Here is a 21,817-nt window from a genome sequence, read left to right as displayed (position 1 = left end):
AGAGATGGACACTTCAATGTTATGGAAGCCCAGAGAAAAAGAAAAATAAGCAAAGCCCACATGATTATTGATGCATTTTTAATTGTTTCTAACCGGTCATTGGCCCTTTGACAATAAACCCTCCAACACTAACAATATGGCCGTAGCCCAACAGAATTAGCACATGCCCCTACAACATTTTGTAAGTTTTTTTTTATGTCGGAAAGGTAAATTATACTCTGCGGAGATTGATTTTTAGACATTCATTTCCTCAACTCATATGTCTCTATGTCTTACCTAGAGTTATCATTTGTGACATTTTGGAACTTCAATTTACACCCATTTTAAAGTAATTGATAAAAAAACCATTTTACAGTAGTAATTTTTTAAAATGGCATATGTTTTATTGTTTAGAGTTTATAACAACTCTTTTTTTTTAAACCGACTTCATAACAACTTTTTTTTGACGGAAAAAAAATTTGCATTAAAATAAGAAGGCCAAAACATCCGACCGAATACAAGAACTAAAATATAAAGGAAAATTCTCAATCCAAACTTCGTCTTTAAGAGACCCTGAATACTTAGCAATGATGTGAGCCATCTTATTTGCATCTCTATACACATGACTAAAGGAAATAGCAGTAAACAAAGAAACTAAGCTTCTAATTTTTTTCACAAGTGGAGATAAATATGAATTAAGCTGAAACTGGTCTCCAATAGATCTTATCACACGTACAGAATCAGACTCAATGTTCAGCACAAGCTTCTAATTTTTTCCACAAACTGGTCTCGCCACAGTCGCGTTATTCATCCTGGGTTCTTAATATTCGTTAACGTTAAATTTATATAATAAATATTAAAGAGTGCGATTCAATGGACAAACATGGTCGTGATCCAGTGGTGGGTCGCTTTAAAATTAGTCTACAGGTCCCTGGTTCAAGTCTGCACTGCAACGGTTTTTAAATTATTTTAACATTTTATTGCGTGTTAAATCATAATATATATATATATAAATTCAAAAAAAAATAAAAATCATAATATATATATATAAGGTGCAATTAAGAGTAAAAGTGTTTAATGTCACAGTGGTATCAAGCTTTATAATATGTCCACAGGTCAAAGCTTCAAGTCCAACCTGAAGCAGTTTTATTAATAAAGTTTTTTTAAAAAAGTATTCTTCTTTTATGATAAATATAAAATACTTTAAAAAAAAAAAAAAGATAAATATAAAATAATCAATTAAAATACATGTAAAATAATCTTCAAGTATAACTTTTGAAAATCTTTTCAAAAAAAAATATAACTTTTTAAAATAATCTCCTAATTCTATTTTAAGTTTTTAAAATTCTTTTAGCCCAATTTTATAATAAGTTAATAATAAGTTAAATAGAGCTTATAGTCATTGTGGTTAAGGTATAAGTCAATATCGCCCTATAGCACTTATAGTCATTGCTATATATCGATTAAGATCGAAGTCAATATTATCCTATAGCACTTATAGTCATTGTTATATTTCGATTAAGGTCTAAGTCAAGATTGCCCTAAAGAACATAGAGTCATCGCTTTATATCGACTAAGGTCTTAATCGAGGCTTGCACTTTTCTTAATCGTACTATATCGAGGGAGGTCTTAGTTGCCCTATAGCACTTATGATCATTGTTATATATCGATTAAGGTCTAAGTCAATATTTCTCTATAGAACATGGAGTCATCACTTTATATCGATTAATGTCTAAGTCAAGATTGCTCTATATAACATAGAGTCATCGCTTTATATCGATTAAGGTACAAGTCAAAATTGCCGTATAGAACATAGATTCATCGCTTTATATTGATTAAGGTCTTAATCGAGGGTTGCACTTTTCTTAATCATATCTATATCGATGGAGGTCTTAGTTGTCCTATAACACTTATAGTCATCGCTATATATCGTTTAAGGTCTAAGTTAAAGATTGCTCTATAGAACATAGTTATCGCTTTATATCGATTAATGTCTAAGTCAATATTGCTTTATATAACATAAAGTCATCGCTTTATATCAATTAAGGTATAAGTCAAGATTTTTCTATAGAACATAGAGTCATCATTTTGTATCAATTAAGGTCTTAATCGAGAGTTGCACTTTTCTTAATCGTACTGTATGGTCTTATAAAAGTAACTGATTTTAAACAATATATCTTAATGCAAATTTTTTTAACATATTATAATGTAGCCTAAGCCCCTGTTTGGTTCAAAGGAGGGGAGGGGAGGGGAGGGATTTTAATGGAGGGGAGGGGAGGGGAGGGAATGGGAAGGGAGGGATTTTAATACTTATTATGTTTGGTTCATAGGAGGGGAGGAGAGGGAAAATAACTTATTTTTATTTGGTTCATGAGGTGAGGGAAGAGAATTTATAATTAAAATTACTTTTATACCATTATATATTTACTTGAATTTAACAACACAATATAACATCTTCTTCATCAACAATTATTCTGCATATTAAGCCTTCACCACAACCTCACAAACCAGAATTTTCGAGATCTTGCACTTGCACAGTGACAAAAAAAGAGAAGTTAAATGCACCATTAAATTCACAAATTCATTGCTACAAAGTGATCAAAATTTCCCCTGCTCAGAATAAATGAATTGAAATTGTTGTAAACAACAGAACAAAAAAGTTATGATTCATGATTAATAATTTGAGTACAAATACCTTGGGCTTTGTCGTTGCTCCATTTTCATCAGAAACAGTCATGACTAATCTCCGTAAGAAGCAATTAATTCATCATGAACACACACATTTTCTAGAATTCACATGAATGAGTGGATACAAAGTATGGTACGTGCCTAATAAACTGAATTTGAACCTTGTATGCAAATGAAACAAGAGAAAGCGTACCAGTATTGAAAAATAGAGATTACAATTTGAGAAAGGAAGTGAGACAGTGGTGTGTGGAGTGAATATTCAATTTCAATTTTGACAATGAATTGAATGATTCTTATATGAGTTTTGGCACCCTGAGAAGGAGGCGACGACAGCGGAGAGAGAGACCGGAGAGGGGGGCATCGGCGGCGGAGAGAGTGAGTAGAGAGGGGGCAGCGGTGGTTGTGAGAAGAAGGGTGGTTGTGAGAAGAAGGTAGGAAATACACGTGAAATGAAGAAGAGAAACCCTAGAATAAAAAATTGGAATTTTTAGATTTGTGCAAGGTTATTTTTGTCCGAAATTTATTTCCCCTCCTAATTCCCCCACTTTTGGGGGGAACAAAATATTGGGGTTGGAGGGATTTTGCTCCCCTCCATTTCCCTCCCCTCCCCTCCTAAAGTTTGAACCAAACAAAATCAGTTTTTAAAAATCCCTCCCCTCCCCTCCCCTTCCCTCCGTTCTCCTCCAACCAAACAATGCCTGGTAGGCAAGGTAATCAAACTCGAGAGTTTAGGTAAACTCGTGGAGGGGGGGTAAACTCGACTCGTAAACTCGTAAGAGTTTACCGCATGCAAAAAATACATATAAAAACACTATAATGGTGATGAACACTCATTAACAACTATAAAAATGAACCAAATCACCAACAATAATGGTAAGAACAAGTTCAAACCATAAATTAAATTACCAACAAGTTCAAGTTCATACATAAAAGCACTAAATAATCCAAATTTAAGGTTTCGCAAGTCATAATAAAACATTAAACAAAAGCCAACAGGTGAGGTCAGGATATCAAATTTCAGATACTTCAACATCTTGAAATCCATCATCATGGCCATATCAATTCAGAGTTCAGACTATAGTGTATAAACTTAACAGAGAAGAATATAAAATGACTGAAAAATACCAATGCTGGGCAAAGGTATGATGACGAATGACAAGCAAAAGGTGGAGACGTGGAGGGAGGAACGCCAAACACAGAAGCAAAAGTGGAGAAATCGGAGAACGGCGAACCAGAAGCAGAGAAACTCGACATACCAAAAGCAAAATCCAACGTAAAAGCAGAGGAAGGCAGAAGCAGAGGAACTCGACAAACCAGAAGCAGAGGAACTCACAGAACTAGAAACATGGAGTCGTCAATAGAGGAAAGCAGAAGAAAAACGATGATGGTTCAGGCCGTTTCAAGTTATGAAAAGCAGAACCCTAAGTCCCTAACCTTGTAACTCTCAAAACGGCGTCGTTTGGGTTAAAAGCAGAGGAATTTTTTTCTTGTTCTAAACTCGCTGAACTCGTTTTGAACTCGCGATTTTACCCGATTTTAACGAGTTCACCCCGAGTTCACCCGATTTTACCCTAAAACGAGTTTACACCCGTTTTAACTCGATTTCACCACCTGAACACCTAAAATCGTACGAGTTTACGATTTAAAACTCGATTTTGATAACCATGATGGTAGGCAAAGTAATTGGTGCATTTGATGTCTTGTGTTCGTATCCTGACTGAAGCAAGATTTTTACTTTTCTAACTGCTGCCCTCATTTTAAGTTTTAACCAAAATCAAAAGTATTATTATTTGTTTATAAATACAAAAAAAACATACCCATGCGAAGTTCGAACTCGAGCCACGACACAGACAACCGAAAGAACTTACTAAACCATCGATCTTCATTTGACATGTAATCCACTATTTGGTTACATATATTATATTATACTTCTGTTACCATTAATGAATGAAAGCCATCTAGTTAATTGCACCTTCGAGTGATCACTTTATATCGATTAAGGATGTAGTCGAGAGTTTTCCTATCCTTTTTTTTGATAGAAAGATGTTAGTGGTTAGTTGTTAGTAAGTTAAAAAATCCCTTCAAATTTCCCTTCCAGGATTCAAACCCTGGTCCTTCCCCTCTGTGGTGATCGCTTTATATCAATTAAGGTAATTTTTTTCCTGACACTTCTTGTCATCTGAATTGTGCATTAGAGTGGAAAAAAGGATCTTTCAAAGTGATTTTATTTTTGAAGTGAGACTGTATCACTTTCAGTTCGTTTGGATACATGCTTATTGGAGCTTATATACTAGAAAATGCACTAAATAAGCTCCGATAAGTGTTATTTGGTTTGCATCCAAACTATCTGTATATGTTAGACTTGTAAGATCAATTCTTGTATCTCTAACATTGATGCTTACTGCTTAGCATAATCTTGTATATATTATCTAGTGTTTATTTTGTACAACATATTTAATGCACTTAATCTGTATTTATAATGGAATCTTGTTCATTGTTCTTGATGCAGGTAAAAGTTGTTGTCTTTGATAAGACCAGGACACTAACAATTGGGAAGCCAGTGGTCGTTAGTGCAGTTTTGTTTTCCAAAATTTCTATGGAGGAGTTATGTGACATGACCATTGCTGTGGAGGTATTGTTTTAGATTTTGCATAGTGTATTAAACTTTAGTTTGCTTAAGCTAATGTTTTGCACTAAACTTTAGGCAAGTAGTAAACATCCTATAGCTAAAGCTGTTGTGGCACATGCTAAGAAGCTGCGCAGGAAATTCGGATCCTGCACTGAGAAACTCCTAGACGTGAAGGATTTTGAGGTACACATGGGGGCAGGGGTGAGTGGAAAAGCTAATGAGAAAACAGTTTTAGATGGAAACAAGAGACTTTGTTATGTTTTCAACCCTTCCCCCTTTGAGGTAAATTAGACAATCCTTTCCTTTTGATGTTTGATAACTTAAATGATATTTGAAACTGAAACTGGATGCAGATGAAAGGAATGAGTGTGCCAATGGTGGGGGATGGAATAAATGATTCCCCAGCCTCAGCTGCTGCTGATGTTGGCAAGGCTATTGGTGCTGGAACTGACATAGCAATAGAAGCAGCTTGGAAGATGTGATTACAGCAATAGATCTTTCCCGAAAGACCATGTCTCGCATCTGGCTCAACTATTTCTGGGCTTTTGGTTACAACATTCTAGGCCTGCCCATTGCAGCTGGTGTCTTGTACCCCTTTTTAAGAATCAGGTTGCCTCCATGGCTTGCTGGTGCTTGTATGGCTGCTTCATCACTTAGTGTGGTTTCTTCATCCCTCTTGCTTATGTTGTATAAAAAACCTTTGCATGCGGATACTAATTGATCTCATATTTAATCCTCTGTTCATTTGGCTATCTAGAAGCCTCAGGTTTTAGCTTTAGATCAGCTAATTGGTGTCATTTATCTCACTGTAATTTTTTCTTCCAAATAGGTGTGACTTCTTTAATTTCTTTAATTCTAGTATTTTCTTTTTTCAAATCTTAATGTAAAGAGATTATTAGCTTGTGAAAATGATTGTGCCATCTTACCTTTATCAATGGCAAGTAGTTAATTAACATGCATCTGCAATTTAAATATGTCCCATTCTATGTTCTTAAAACATCCTCTAATGTACAAACAAATATCATTATGGACTATCTTCTACTGCTATCATCAGTTCCACTGAAGCAATATGGCTTCAGATATGAGATTCGCAAACTTCCAATTGTAATAATGTATAGCAGTTGATATAGGGTAGGATACTTTTACCTTTAGTTAAGAATTGGAAAGAATAATGATGCTATTCAATTATCTTTTAAGTTTACAATTAATTTTTTTCTTTCCAACATGCGTACAAGAAACGATCATCCTAAACAGCATAAATATGAAACTTTTAAAGACTGTGTAAGTGTTAAACAGCCACATCCTGTGAAGTGTGAACTAATTTAATAAAGACTTTGCAGTTTGCACTCACTTTTTTACTTGATCTTCTATAGACATAAACAAGAAAACTACCGGCCTTTTACTTGAAGTTCTTTTTTGGTTTTAAAACTATTCTCTTATTTGCCAAGTTCTAATAGCTAGTCCATACTTTCAAGAGTAATAATATCATATTTACAGAAATGCATGGCAGTCAAATATATAAAGAGAAATCATCCTCTAAAAGTCGAGGCTAGCTACCAACTAGAATCAAAAGTAAGGGATTAATGTCTGATGGTGAGCTCAGCTTTGAGGTGGAGAACACCGTTGATGAAGAAAGGACTATCATCAGCTATGAATGAAGTCCATGGAGTTGCAAACAAGTTTCTACGGCCAAACATATCTCCCCCAGTGAATTTCTTTTTGGCCATTTTCTTGCTAACAACAAACTCCTCTGTTGGCTTACACCTTACTGCAAATTCACATTCCACCAGAGCAAAGCCTCCCGGGCCATTTCTCTTCATTGCTACAAACAGCTCAAAGCAATGGAAAGAGTCATGTTGGTCCAGGTTGCATTGTGCTGATAGAAAATACCATTGTCCACCCAAATGGAATGCTTGAGATGACAACCGCCCAGATGGGAACAAACTGGCACACTCCTCCCGCTTCAGATCCAAATACACCACACACCGCTGTTGTGGAAGTTCAAATTTTACCACCTTAACGGAGTGATACTTATATGCCCTCTGCACGAAACGATGTTTCAAAGAAACAGGCTCTTTTGCTGCTAGTAACCATTGACCATGTGGAGCCTCCGCCTTGAAAATTAGGGCTTCACGAACAAGCTCAAATACATCTTTATGTCTAAAGTCAATACATGATAAAACCTCCCTAAGCTTTCTACATGTCATATAAGGGAAGCGAATTAAACACACAAGGCGTGTACTCAAAACTCCTCGCCTTTCTGTCTGTTTGTTGTAGTGTTTTCTAGCCCACTTTAAAACAAAGTCATATACAGCATCTTCTGATGGAACCTGGAGATCATCGCTAGCCAATATTGCCTCTATTCCAGAAAGAGGCAAGGCCATAACCTCTTCCTGGAACTTGGTTATATTCTTATATCTGCCTACAACATACTGCTTTGCAGCATCAACCAATGGTTGTATTGCATCAGCCATTAAAACAGTATCAGGAAGTTCCAGGTAACGTAACGCAGATTCAGGTGTCATGGGGAAATTTAGCAATAACTGGGTACAGTATCTCATGCATGAAGAGACTTCAAATTTATCAGCAGTTACAAGCACATCCAACAAAGCAGGTGCTGCAGTAACAATCAATGTATTACAGTACATGAAATTGAGTAGCTCCATGAAAGCAGCTTCTTCAGATGCATTAATCTTGAGGGTCTGATTTAACTCCTTCATCCAGAAAAGCTTGAAGAAAAAGGGACTTTTATCGGCCAGGATAGTAGAACTGATATGCAGTGTTTCAACCCTGACAATAGTACCAGAAGGGAATAATTCTTCATCGCGTTTCCTCTTGCCTTGGCAAAGGCAATCAGCGATGGCAGTGGCGCTATCAACCGGGTCCGTCATGATCTCGATCCGGAGAACAGCGTCGGAGAAATTGTTGTGATTGAAAGCAAAGCCAAAATCGGCACCACAGGAGCACGTGGGCTCCATCATCAATACCGCCGTGTTCTTACTTTACTTCCCTCCCTCAGTTGAGAACCACAAGAAAAGAAACCCTGAAAAAGATGACAAATAACTTCGGATTAAGAGTAGGATTCAGGTAGGTTCGATTATAAATAGATTAGAGTATAATGAGATATCATCAATATCAATATTGAGATTATTTTCCCACTTTCCTTGTCTGAGAGTGAATTCATACACTCATTCTCTCCAAATCAAAATAATTATTTAGCTTCAAAATAATTATTCAGCTTTCAAAAAAATAATAATTAACAATTTAAATATTTTAAATCGTCTATTGTTTTTATTTTAATTATCATTACTGTTTTAAATAAAAGTCAAATTTTTATAATGATTTACTTTTTAGAATATACTTTTTATTGTTGTTTTTTTTTTTCGAAACCTCTATTGTTCGTTAAGATTCGTTCTCCCCGCATATGTATTCGACAACATATTGAGATTTTTTTTCCTTTTTCCATACATGTAAAGAACTTTAGTGAACTAACATATCATTCTCGTTTCTTAACATAACTTTTGCTAAATTATCGCGGGGTTTTCAAAAAATATTGGTAGTTATATCGACAAGCCTAAGATCCTCCCTGTTATCTATTCTCTATTCTCTCTTCTCAAATTCTACTCTAAACCAAAGTCCAGGCTCGAAATAATGCAAGTGTATGCTCGCAGGTCCAAATTAGGAAAAGTGGGAAATGTTTGTTAGTTACAAAACGTTCATGTGTCAGTTTTACGTTCGTTCTTGTTAGTATTGGCAAGGTTAAGGTTCCCACTAGGGTGCACAATTTATTTTTTGGTCCACCGGTGGTCCATTGTTAATTACCGTTAGATCTTGGAATCTAGAAATATTCTTTAGATGGATGGCTAGGATCAAAAGGATGATAAAAGGGTGAAAATGTAATATTCTTTCTTTTATTAATTAAAGGATAAAACAAAAATATAATTTCTGAGATTTCCTAACCAAAACAAAAATAAATCCTAGGTGGGTGAGGGTAGCACTTTTGAGGTCTCGCCGGAGAAGACGGTGGTGCGCGGCGGCGCTGTCGCCGAAGGTGAAAGGGGGTCTTGTTCCTCTCGAGGCCAGGAACACGATCGTGGCGTTTGTTTCTCCAAAATCTCAGCCATGTGTTCAGAAGAGCCAGTTGCTGATGAGGGGAGTACGATGGTGGTGTTGGTTCCTCCAAATGATGAGTGGTTCGCCGGAGATCAGGAGGAAAAGGTAGCGGTGGTTAGGGTTTCGTTTTCCCTGTCCCTTGCGTTGGTGGCGTCGCTCATGGTCCCGGGCGTGGGTGATGGTAGCTATGACTGCCATGCTTGCCAGAGAAAGGAGGAGAGGCAACAGTGGTGATGACTCGTGAGGAAGAAGATGATGGTGGTTGTGTTTCCATGGTGGTGCGGGCGTGGGAGGAGAAGGAAGAGCCAAGGTGGTGGTGGCTGACTTCGTTGATTGAAGAAGAAGAAGAAGTAGACATGGTGAGGTGATGAGTGATGAGTTGCAGGAGGTAAAAAGAGAAGAAGAAGATGTTGTGGGGGGAGAAAGAGAGAAATCTTTGAGGGTTGGATCTGATATGGTGAAGAAGATCCAGATCTGAAATGTTTAGGATTTAACTTTTTTTTTAATATTTTTCTATGGTAAATTACTTAAAACACCCATGGTCCATGGGTGGACCAAAAAATAAATTGTGCACCCTAGTGGGAACCCAAGGTTAAGGGATTATTTTCAGAGTATTGCTCCAGTACCCATTGAAAAATAAGAGGTGATATACCATTTAGTTCATTTTTTACCATATAAATGACTAAATTAAAAATATTAGAGGTTTATTATGGAAAAAATATGAAAAAATTTACGAAACCCTTCAGTTTTAAAAGGTACCAAAGAAATTGTCTTATTTCCATTGCATGGAAATCTGCTCTTATTTTCACTATAATTCCTCTTCTCTAATAAATAAAGACTTACTTCTGTTAGATGGGTTGATCCCTATCATAAGATGAGCAGCGTATTTATTCTTTATGAGGTTCAAGGAGAATGCTTCCAAGTAAATAAAACATTTTTGTCTAATTAGTGAACCCTCAATTCACATTCAGATCTTAAGAACAAACAGTATCAAGGTGAAATTTTTGTGCTTGTTACTTTAAAAAATATATATAAGAAAGAAAATGAGAAATCAGCTAAAAGTCAAGGCTACCAAGTACCAACAAGAATTATAAAAAAAAATAGGTGATTAATGTCTGATGGTGAGCTCTGCTCTGAGGTGGAGAACACCGTTAATGAAGAAAAGACTCTCCTCAGCCATGAATGAAGTCCATGGAATCGCAAACAAGTTTACAGGGCCAAAAACACTCGTTGCATCGGTAAATGTACATTTGTCTTTGAACTTACTAACAAACTCCTCTGTTGGCCTAGACCTTACAGCAAATTCATAGTCCACATCAAAGCTTACCGAACTGTATTTCCGCATTCCTAAAAACAGCCCAAAGCAATAGAAAGGGCTTTGTTGGTCCATGATTTTGCATTTTGCTGATAAAAAAAACTCTTGTCCACCGAAATGGAATGTTTGAGAACTCACATAACCGCAAGATGGAAATAAAGTGGCACACTCCTCCCGCTTCAAATCCAAGTACACCACACACTGCTGCCGCGGAAGTTCAAATTCTACTATCCTAACAGGGCGCCACTTATATGCCCTCTCCACAAAACAACAATGGTTCAATGAAGCAGACCATTCTGCTACCCATGACCGTTCGTGATATGGAGCATCTGCCTTGAAAAATAGGGCTTTATGTACAAGCTTAGATGCTTCCTTATGTTTAAAGTCAATACAGGTTAAGGCCTTCCCAAGCTTTTGGCATGTCATAAAAGGGAAGCGAATTAAATGTGAAAGTCGTGTACCCAGAACTTCTTGCCTTTCTTTTCGTTTGTTGTAGTGTTGTCTAGCCCACTTTAAAACAAAGTTATATACATCATCTTCTGATTTAACCTGGAGATCATCACTAGCCAAGATTGCCTCTATTCCATAGAGAGGAAATGTCATAACCTCTTCCTGAAACCTGGTCATATACAAGATTATTAGCATTAATAAAGAAATATGACATTGAAATGAGAACAATGAAGAATGACAACAAAAGAAACATGTCTTTTTCAAAAGAATGGACAATTATAATCAATAATGTCGTGGGAAAGAAAAAAATGTTTTCCAAAAGACACTTCACGCAATGCCATAATAGAAAAAGTCTCTCAAATGTTTATAACATGAAGTTGATTGACAAAAAATATAAGGCATTCACGAAGATTATCTATCAGAGGATTCAAACATTAGATCCAACACACACAGACACAAACACACGTCAGTCCCTTCTTTGAATCCATGGTTTGTTCTTCAATTCTCTCTTGTCTCCAACAAGAGCAACTGATATAACTTAATAGAAGGATGAAGAGGGATCATTAAATGCAACTTGGTAGAAAATAAAAACCATAAAAATTTGTAGTGCTTGAATTTAAGATAATACAACTGAAATTAAATAAAATGGAAACACTTACTTGGTTATATCTTTGTATCGACCGACAAGATACTCCTTTGCAGCATCAGCTAGTGGTTGGACTGAATCAGACATTAAGCCGGTATGAAGAAGCTCCAGGTAAAGTAATGCAAAGTCAGGTGTCATGGGTAACTGGATACAGAATCTCATGCATGAAGAGACTTCAAATTTATCGGCAGCCATAAGCACATCCCGCAAAGCAGGCGCTGCAATAATATTCAAGGTATTCTTGTACATAAAATTCAGTAGCTCCATGAAAGCAATTTCTTCAGATGCATTAATCCTGAGGGTGACATGTCTATGCTCTGTCCCATTTACGAAAAGCTTATAGAAGAAAGGACTTTTAGCCGCCAGGATAGGAGAACTGATATGAAGTGTTTTAACTCTAACAACTGCAGCTGCAGAGCTATCCATGTTCCATTTTGAATCATTGATGTTTGCACCTTCAACACCAGGAGGGAATTTTTCAACCATTACAAAAGACTCTTCATCTTGATTTTCATAGGGCACACCATCACCTATATCAGGTTGATTTCCGTTCAAAATTTGTTCATCGGGCAACGAAGTAAAATCCAAACCGTTCGTGCGCCTTCTCTTGCAGTGGCGAGCCCAGTCATCAGTGGTGGTGACATTATCTGAATTAGGTGGGGCATCAACCAGATCACTAATGATCTCAATCCGGAGAACCTTGTTGGAGAAATTGATGTCATTGAAAGCGAAGCCAAAATCGCAATCAAAAGAAGAGCCACAATGGGACCCTTCAGACTCCATCACCAAGGCCAAAACCTCTTCTTGAAACTTGGTAATATCCTTGAATTGGCCAGCAAGATATTGCTCTACAGCATCAGCCAGGGGTTGGGCTACATAGACGGTATGAAGAAGCTCCTGGTAAAGTAATGCAGAGTCAGGTGTCATGGGTAGATTTGGCAATAAGCGGATACAGTACCTCATGCATGAAGAGACGCCAAATTTATCAGCAGCCATAAGCACATCCAGCAAAGCAGGGGCTGCAGTAATATTCAAGGTATTACTGTACATAAAATTCAGTAGGTCCATGAGAGCAGCTTCTTCTGTAATGCAAAAGAAGTATGACATTCAGTGACTATTTGATGAAAATTAAAATGATCAGGAAAAGATATTTACCAGATGCATTAATCCTGAGGGTGACATCTATCTGCTGTGACTCCCTCATCCCATTTGAGAAAAGCTGACAAAAAAAAAACTGTCATGCAAACAAATTTTTGGCAGAACTAAACAAATGACTCCACAAAGAAGATGTCTTCATTTACCTTATAGAAGAAAGGGCTTTTAGCCGCCAGGATAGGAGAACTGATATGCAGTGTTTTAACTCTAACAATTGTATCTACAGAGCAATCCATGGTCCTGTTTGAACCATTGCTATTTCCAGCTTCATCACCTATATTAACCATGCCAAAACCAAAAGTGTTCATAGAGCAGAAAGAACAGACAGCATAGTACACAAAGGAAGAAGCAGTATACAAACGGAGCAAGCAAAGCAAAACGAACGGAAATCACAAGAATTCAGTTCAAATACTTCACCGGAAATATAATTTTCGCGGCGTCTCCTCTTGCAGTGTTGTTCACAGTCAGCGATGGTGGTGACACTATCTGAACTAGGAGGGGCATCAACCGGGTCGGTCATGATCTCGATCCGGAGAACCCTGTCGGAGAATTTAGGGTCATTGAAAGCGAAGCTAAAATTGCAATCAGAAGAAGAGCCACCATGGGACCACTCAGACTCAGACTCCATGATACCAGGGACAAAGAGATAGTGGATCAATGCGGAATGTATAATTTGTTGATGGTGATAAGGATTTGAAATTATATTAAGATTCATTGGATTTTAATTTATATGCGTTAATTTGCTGATTAATGTTTTCTATTTCTAAATTCAATATTTCCTTTCTTTCAATTTTTATTTTTCAATATTTCCTTTCTTTCAAAAAAAATTTCAATATTTCCTTTAGAGGCGTCAGGTGTGGGTAATCCTCTAAAAAATTTCAATATTTCCTTTAGAGGCTTCCGGCGTAAAAAAAAGTGGCCTCCCTGTACATAAAAGTAATATACGCAGTTACTAACCACTAGAGCAACTCAAGTCATTAATAACATCTTAAACATAAATTATTATAACTAAATTTTATTTTAGGGAAAAGTTTAATGAGAATTTTTTTGGGACCCTTTCTTTTTGGAGGCCCTGAGTTGTAGTTCTGCTTGCACTGGGCTCGCCCTGGTCAGACTATGTTCTTGGTCAGTGCAGTCATGTCTTTTGCTTTCGGAACTCATGTGTTTTCCTCCCGTTTGGCGATTGCCACTATTTTCTTATTATAGATGTAGAAGAGGGCATGTCCTCTTGCTTGAATGGGTTCAGTGCCTGGTTTTCGTATGTAAACAAAAAAAATACCACGCAAAAGATTATAATTTTGAGAAGTTATATTGACTATTTAATCTTAATTTAATTACTATGGTAAATTTGTTAATGTTTGAAAAAAAAAACTATGTAATCAATGGTCAAATTTCACTCCGTTCGAACGAGCTGAAATTTTACTAATATGCACATTTGCCTTGGGCTTTGTGCATGCTCGTCCGACTCTTAAACAAATGACGTTTATGAGCACGATTATGTTAGCATTAGAATTCAGACACGAACGTGCTGGGTAGATGGGTCGCAAGTGACGATTTTCCAAATTCCTCGTTTTAATTTGTGTTGATATCTTTTGTTTTAATAGGATTTCAATTATTTCAAAATATCACCTTGTGGGATTGTGTAACTTCATTAGGATTTTATTTGAGAATATTTATTTATATCTTTAGATTGATATCTTAATTAGTTATTAGGATCTTTATTTTTTCATTACTAATAGTCTAATATTTTAGCTCATGGAAAAATAATTTTAAAAGAATTAAAATATAATACTTTTTTGTTACATTTGAAAAAAAAATATCATAAAATTAAATTGAAATAGATAAATATTTTAAAAGTAATTTATATCATAAAATTAAGTTTTTTTTTTGAAGTTGATCATAAAATTAAGTTGAAATAGATAAATTGAATATTTATGTATTACAGTAATTTTTAGTTACAAAGTTATTAAAGTTTAATTTAATAAACGAATAATTTTAAATTTAATGTATAGATATAAATATAAATATTTAAGCTTAAATTTAATATCAAATAATAACTGATATGAATTTATTTTAGTATCTATTCAAAAGAGCTAACATACAATTTGAAAACTTAATGTTGTCAAAGGTGTGATAAAAAGGTTCATAGAAAATAGCCCTAGGAAAGGATCATGGAACATACAGTGAGAAAAAAATAAGGATCAAAAGATAAAAAAAACATAGTCATAGCAAATTTAATTAAAAATGGATAAATGTTATCATTGAACTAATTTTTTTTGGAATAATTTAGTATGATAAATAAATTTAAATAGTAAAATTTGATATTGAGTATATTCTAAAAAAGTTTATATTTAAAATAATAATCACTATTAAAGTAAGAGTAGTAAAATGTCTTAAAAAATTATGTCACGAATCATATTCTCGTGGGTAGTGTGTGAAATTCAGATTTTATTGATTTTTTGAAAGAAAAAGTGGATGCGGTGGTTGTGGTTCACATATATAGAGAAGCTAATCCGCTTGCAGATCACCTTGCCAAGTATGGCATGGAGAGGACTACTCCTTTCTGTATATCCTTTTCTTCTTTTTTAGTTCTTGTGTTTCATAGTTCTAACTTCTAAAGTTCTAAGAGCATTGCCATGTTGCTGCAATGTTCTGTACTTGTCTGTTTCTTCTTTTCCCTTGTATTGTTATTTCTTTGCTTTCTTGAGAGAGCTGGTCTCAAGTTTGTTTCATCAATATATCAGTGTTTCTTTCGAAAAAAGTGTATGAAATTCAGTTTCCATTAAAAGAATATAGAGTATTGGAGATAATCCCGTTAAGAGTAGAGCTCACTAGACTCTCACCTCCAAGAAGAGCACTTTAATCTATATTAAAGTGTTTTGGTTTGAATTCTAAGATCAGTTTAGGAATGGTTTAAGATTATTTAGGCATATGCAAGGTTATATGTCAGAAGCCCCGACATATGTGAGCCAATATTTTGACAGTTTAATCTACATTCACTTTGAGTTCAGTTTTAACAACAGCTCATTTGTGGGCTTTATAAATGGGCCAACCAACCTATGGCACTAGCTCATAGGGTGGGTTATGTTAAAATATTCAAGTAAGAAATGTTTTGTAAAATACAACTCATGGATTGGACCCTAACCCACAAGGCATTTGGGGGGACTTGACATTTTTAGTGGGGTTTATTGCCCTGGGGCCTTTTAGGCCCAAACACGTGAGCCATGGCTTAATAGACTGAGCTGGGCTATTTTGACACCTACACCCTTTAATCACATTATCTACCTTAAATCATGACTGGAAATTTATTTGCTAATGACTTGACAGCACATGTTAATACTTCAAATTACAAATCAGATTGAATTGGTAGACCGCTTACCTTTCATTTTTACCATTTTAGTACCTCAACTTAGGATTATGGTCAGCTTAATAACTAGTTTTTGCCATAATATAAGCTATGAACTGTGTGAAGGAAAAGAGTCGGCGAGTGCCACCATGACCGTGAATGCATAATTACTTGATAGATAGGCTGCTTGATCAGAAGTAAAAGCCATTCTGAGAAGACAACATGGAATATTTCCTTCACTTTTGCAGAAAGCCACAGCTGGAGAACACCAGAGTTAAATGCCTAATGTGTGTCTCTGTCTAGAAGATTAATTAATCACCAGTCTTTCTTCTAACTAAAAGGTGGACTATACATAAGGTGATCCTGCAAAGTCCAAGGTCTAACTAACACACTAGATATGTGTTTGAACAAATTTTCGTAAAAATTATGAATATGTTCACATTCCAGCCTCTCCAACACAAAAACTGTATCGACAGCTGGTGATGAAGTACGTGAAATCATAGCACACTGTATAAAAGTGTAACAAAAACAAACCACAATACAGCCCTTCCAACACAACCATAATGCATGTCCATATTCTTTTTAAAACTTTGGGACAATCCCTGCGACTACTCTCCAAGTATTTTAACTAAACCCAACGTAATGACTCATCTCACTACGAAAAATGAAAACAAATAGATGTATTTTTCTATGAAAGACCCCCAAACTCGTCAAGGAGAAATAGAAACATATGCTGGTTAATCATATTCTTTCGCCCGTTATTTGGGTTTTGACTTGTCGGCAAACACTTCTGTGTAACATATAGGGCAAGCCTGAAAAAAGCCGAAAAAGGATAAAGATAGGTATTTCAGCAGACAGGAAAATAAGCACTAAAAGCTCTTATTCAGTCCATGATAAACTGGAAAATGTCTTGCCTTATTGATGCTAAGCCATCTGTTCCCACAACTAGCATGATAGACATGTTTACATGGCAAAGTGATCCGCTTGTCCCCTCTCTTATATTCCATCTGGCAAATCACACATCTAAACAAGAAGACGAGTCATATCAACACATTATAGCAGAGAGGAAGCAAGATCCATTTTCTTGCTCTTCCTCCATAAAAACAATAACACGACAACTGATAAGGACTCAAGTTGAGTTTGCAAAGCATGCAACAGACATCACCCAGGGTTTTTAAATGTAATACCACCTGGAGGTCCTGGACCATTTCTAGTTCCAGATAAGAAAAGAGACACAAATCCTAAACTTTATCCATTTGAGGGTACACATTTTGTTCTCATTCACACATGTGAGACAGGATGCAATAGCAATAGGACTACAAATGATGATAGATTTGTTTTTTATTTAATTTTTTTTATAGGCAAATGTTAGTTGTTAATTGTTAGTATATTAATTCTTTCACCAGGGTTTGGACCATGGTCCTTCACCCTTCAATACCCTTCATTTCCCTTAACTCACCAAGTGAGCTACCCATCCCACCCCATAGATTTGTTAATTAAACCTAAGCATTTTTAAGTTCACAAGAATCTACCTGCCTCTTTCCACTACTAATCTATATATTCTCTTCATGTGAGATTTGCACCTTATCATTCTTTACCTCACAATAAATTGTGGACAGCCTACACACCATACAATAGTAATTCCACAGAGAAAGAAGACATTACTGACAAAAATGAATGCAAAGAACAAGTTTAACAGCATTGCACATTCCATAACCCTCAAAATATATTTGGACCCAAAAGAAAATAGATAGATTTTTTGTTTACTACTCCCTCCGGTCCTTTTTATAAGAAAAACTTGGCCAAATCACACAAACCAAGGAAACATATATTTTTTATAAAATAAACTACTATGCTTAATTCCAATGATGTTTTTTCCTTTTTACAAGAACAATCACACTAATTACCAAAAATGTTGACCATGCCTATTGGGTGCTTACAATTTCTCTCCAAATTTTTGCATTGAGAATATGTCTTTTTGCATTGGAATTGATTATTTGACTTAATTTTATAAAAGTGTTTCTTATAAAAAGGACCAAAAAAATTTGCCAAAGTGTTTCTTATAAAAAGGACCGGAGGGAGTAACAATTAGCAACCCCAGAACAATTAGTAGGGTTCATCACTAATAAAAGACAAAAGGTTATGAAAGCCAGACAGAAAATTATGAAATCAATACAATGTGAGAATGTGTAGAAGAAATCAAGAAAAACAACAACTGCATTAAAACAGAGTCTCCTAAAACCAAACTATTACCTCTCATCTCGTGACTTCTTCCTCAAGAAGAACCCACACTTGTACTTGGAAACTGGAAGCAAGGAGATCTGTTCTGGGGTGAGACCACGACTTTGAGTTCCAACAGCCTCACCTAATTCAAGTAGTTCCTGCAAAACATAATATGATATTAATGTGAGAAATGACAAAAGAATCAATTCAAACATAAGGAGTCTATTATTCCTGCTGATTGAGATTTATAGAGATGTTCATATAGCTTATATAGTGTGAGATAATATTACCAACAACACATTTAATTGAAAAACATAAGTACACCTATGAGAAAATTTTCTAACATAAATGTTTCTCTATTAATTTCTCTATTTCCAGAGAACTAACAAACAAGTAGTAGATGCAGCACTATGGATTTTACCAATTACAGTTAAAATATGCAATGCAATTCTAGATCATTACAATATTTAATGAACTGTAAGAATTTTATGATTAGGCCAAACAATATTTTCCAAGGGTTACAATGAAGAAATGTGATGCAGAAGATAAAGAAATTAAAAGAGTTAACCAATTAGGTTCTCTTAATCAAATAATTGCAAGATTGACTATTGTATATACTAAAAAAATCAAATATATAGTCGCCTTACTTTAAGGAAGTACTATATAATGCCTGAAAGAGGAGTCTAAGAACTTTCAATCTAACCTCATAGGTCATGTTGTCGGGATCAATATTGTCTTGCCAAATGACCTGCAGAACATAGAAGATAATGGCTTAGATAATCATCTATTTTGCTTATGGCTGATGGATGACTATAGGTAACAGCACAAATTCCTTAGATGTCCATCGAATTTAACCATTCCATGCACTAGAAACTTGAAGGAAAATACCTGATAATCACTGGAATTGCTGTGATGTCTTCGTGGGCCTGAAAGAAAATAGACAAAGCTGTTTAAATTGTGACTTGTGCTCTAACATTTTATATGCAGGGGAGACATTCTCAAAAAAGTTAAATGACAACTCTGAATAAGGGGCTTTGGATTGATACAAAAGAAGAGGTCATCTACTATCTTTTCTCTTTGGGATTAGATAAATTACAGTAAATCATAAGGCTGATAAAAAGAATTCAAGATCATGGCATTGATTTGAGATAAGTAAACTAATATCAACAAGGACAATTGTTCAATATGAACCAATACATCCGTAATTCAGTAGGTATGTTCAGTTAAACTCTTCCATATCCGGAAAGCTGATATCTGAAAATACTCTTGTGGAATAAGTGCACCAACTCTCCAACAAAAGTTTCTCAGCATTATGATGCTCGCAAAAGACTAATTAGCCCAAAAGTGTAGCAGTATGAGGTGAACACCAATGCACTTCTAAGGGATTTTCACATACCCAATAGATACTACATTTTGTAACAAAAATATTACTCTAAGCAATTGTAATTCATTACTTAAAATGAGCAGGCCAGGCCATTTGTTGTTTTATTGTTTTTGAGGCTAATCAAAGGCCCTGTTACATTTAGGAAAATTATCTTCAGATGAAACTCAAGAACGTACACTCAATAGAAGTGTCCTGCGTGTCAGGGTTGCCACCTTCTCCCCATTCTGTGCTTCCTGCCGCTGTCTGTTCATTGCTTGTCAATGAGTTTTCTGAAGGCCTCCTATACTCATCCACCAGTGGTTCGTGATGATTTGCCTCATAATCATGACCATAACGATAGTATGGAGTGTTCTCAGGTTCAGGCAGTCCAAACTTGTAAAAGCCTGAATTTAAAGGGTATGAACTCTCCTGCACATATAAACGGAATTTAAGGTTTTTACTTGAATACTAATAATCTTTCTAATAGCCTTCCGTTAATAACAAAAGAAAAACACAAAAGTTGCAGATACAGATAAAATAATGAAACACAGACCAGTCGTTCCAACAAATCATTATAGAAAAAATAAAACAAGTGGAGCTATATCCATCAAAACAAAGTAGAAAATAACTTAGACAGAACACATCTATGCACGCACCTGAGCGTGTGATGCACCAGAAAAAATGAAGTTGACATGTTCGTAGGTGAGGCCTTCAAAATATTCAATAAAGCTTCCCGCAGTACTATAAGGATAGCTGATGTTATTGTAATGGACCTCCATGTGTGGGTTCCAACTCATTTTGAATCCTTTCTTACAGGCACTGCGAAATCACATCTCCGTAAATTACAAGACAACCGAATGCACAGACAACAAAATATAAAAACTCGACACAATCACACAAACATCAGTACATTTACAAATCTATTCTTCAATCTTCAAATCTTCACCAAGGTATATTCATCAACAGAAGTTGAAGTAATCAACCCGCGTCCTAGTCCTATCATTCAGCTAATCCTATGAGGCAAACCTGCAAAAAAACAAAACAAAATTCATCAAGATGTTGTGAAGGTAAACTCCATTAATCAATTCAACCAAGGATGCGTTGACTTTGATGAGCAATTGCTTAAAAGTTAAATCCATCTGCATTCAAAATGAAAGAACAGCCTAGCTACTCTAATCTAGCATTTCACATCAAGGATCAAAAATCTAGAGAACTATCAAATTAAGCGAGAAACAAATAAACAGAAAGCATTAGTATTCTAAATTTCTAATATGTCCATATGATTCTATCACATTGTGTTTCCAATTGGCTGATCAGAAAACTGAAAAAATTCTCAGAGATCTCTGAGGAAAAAACGAGGATTCTTCAGATTTTGAGGCTAAAAAACTTAAATCAACGCAATGACAGTGTGATTCTCGTAATCAAGACCTGGTTAGAGTGAAGAATCCTCTAACGGCGAGGAATCGCGCAAAATGTGCAGATCAAAACGATGAGAAAAATGAAAACCGTGAAGATCAACAATGATGATTGAGATGAGATGAAGAAGAAGTAAAGAGAGAAAAAGGATTAGATTCGAAAGGGAAGAAGAACTGACCTGGAACTTCATCATCGCTTTTTGGCTGAGAGAAGAAGAGGGAAAATGGCGAAAATGGCGTTGTCTCTCTTCGTTTTGTAACGAGTTCACTCTCTCTTTTCTCTCTCTCTCTCTCTCTCTCTGCTTTTGGCCACTTTTGCTGGAGAATGGTTTCGCCAACACGCCAACTCTGTTAGATAGACCATGATCACCTGCATCGCACCTCTTTTCCAACTGTTACTCATTTTTCATTTTCATCTTTTTTTTCCACCCCTAATAAATTAGGGAAACAAATAGAAAAATGAAGATAATGTGATAACTATCTAAGTCAAAGTTT

General features: G+C 35.7%; 3 protein-coding genes across 3 annotated transcripts; all 3 read right to left on the bottom strand.

Annotated features, from left to right (window-relative positions):
- Nucleotides 1-6,531: 6,531 nt before the first annotated feature.
- LOC130747321 (BTB/POZ domain-containing protein POB1-like) lies at nt 6,532-8,441 on the bottom strand. Its single transcript, XM_057600219.1, has one exon. The coding sequence runs from the start codon at nt 8,275-8,277 to the stop codon at nt 6,877-6,879; it is 1,401 nt and encodes a 466-aa protein (XP_057456202.1). The 5' UTR covers nt 8,278-8,441; the 3' UTR covers nt 6,532-6,876.
- A 1,958-nt stretch (nt 8,442-10,399) lies between these two features.
- On the bottom strand, nt 10,400-13,654 carry LOC130747320 (BTB/POZ domain-containing protein At2g46260-like). The gene is made up of 5 exons (XM_057600218.1): nt 13,393-13,654; nt 13,122-13,249; nt 12,976-13,039; nt 11,834-12,902; nt 10,400-11,343 (listed from the first exon to the last, which is right to left on the bottom strand). The coding sequence occupies exons 1-5, from the start codon at nt 13,601-13,603 to the stop codon at nt 10,518-10,520; spliced, it is 2,298 nt and encodes a 765-aa protein (XP_057456201.1). The 5' UTR covers nt 13,604-13,654; the 3' UTR covers nt 10,400-10,517.
- Nucleotides 13,655-16,719: 3,065 nt separating this feature from the next.
- LOC130747319 (E3 ubiquitin-protein ligase BIG BROTHER-like) lies at nt 16,720-21,660 on the bottom strand. Its single transcript, XM_057600217.1, has 9 exons — nt 21,502-21,660; nt 20,818-20,933; nt 20,564-20,726; nt 20,105-20,336; nt 19,433-19,470; nt 19,248-19,292; nt 18,575-18,702; nt 17,236-17,344; nt 16,720-17,133 (listed from the first exon to the last, which is right to left on the bottom strand). Exons 3-9 carry the CDS (start codon nt 20,702-20,704, stop codon nt 17,080-17,082), a joined length of 747 nt encoding a protein of 248 aa, XP_057456200.1. The 5' UTR covers nt 20,705-20,726; nt 20,818-20,933; nt 21,502-21,660; the 3' UTR covers nt 16,720-17,079.
- Between the last annotated feature and the right edge of the window lie 157 nt (nt 21,661-21,817).

The sequence above is a fragment of the Lotus japonicus genome, chromosome 3 (assembly GCF_012489685.1).
Source record: "Lotus japonicus ecotype B-129 chromosome 3, LjGifu_v1.2".
Taxonomy (NCBI): domain Eukaryota; kingdom Viridiplantae; phylum Streptophyta; class Magnoliopsida; order Fabales; family Fabaceae; genus Lotus; species Lotus japonicus.
Note: the sequence above shows the minus strand (reverse complement) of the source record. Positions and strands in the feature narration are given on the sequence as shown.

Bases quoted from the DNA above. Each gene is read 5' to 3' on its own strand.
- LOC130747321 (XM_057600219.1), bottom strand. From the start codon at position 8,277: ATGATGGAGCCCACGTGCTCCTGTGGTGCCGATTTTGGCTTTGCTTTC.
- LOC130747320 (XM_057600218.1), bottom strand. From the start codon at position 13,603: ATGGAGTCTGAGTCTGAGTGGTCCCATGGTGGCTCTTCTTCTGATTGC. The intron at 13,250-13,392 runs GTGAAGTATTTG...TGGTTAATATAG, and splicing joins CCGCGAAAATTATATTTCCG to GTGATGAAGCTGGAAATAGC. The intron at 13,040-13,121 runs GTAAATGAAGAC...TTTTTTTGTCAG, and splicing joins AAAGCCCTTTCTTCTATAAG to CTTTTCTCAAATGGGATGAG.
- LOC130747319 (XM_057600217.1), bottom strand. From the start codon at position 20,704: ATGAGTTGGAACCCACACATGGAGGTCCATTACAATAACATCAGCTAT. The intron at 19,471-20,104 runs GTACGTTCTTGA...ATTTTCTTTCAG, and splicing joins GCAGGACACTTCTATTGAGT to GCCCACGAAGACATCACAGC. The intron at 17,345-18,574 runs GTAATAGTTTGG...CTTCTTGTTTAG, and splicing joins AAGAAGTCACGAGATGAGAG to ATGTGTGATTTGCCAGATGG.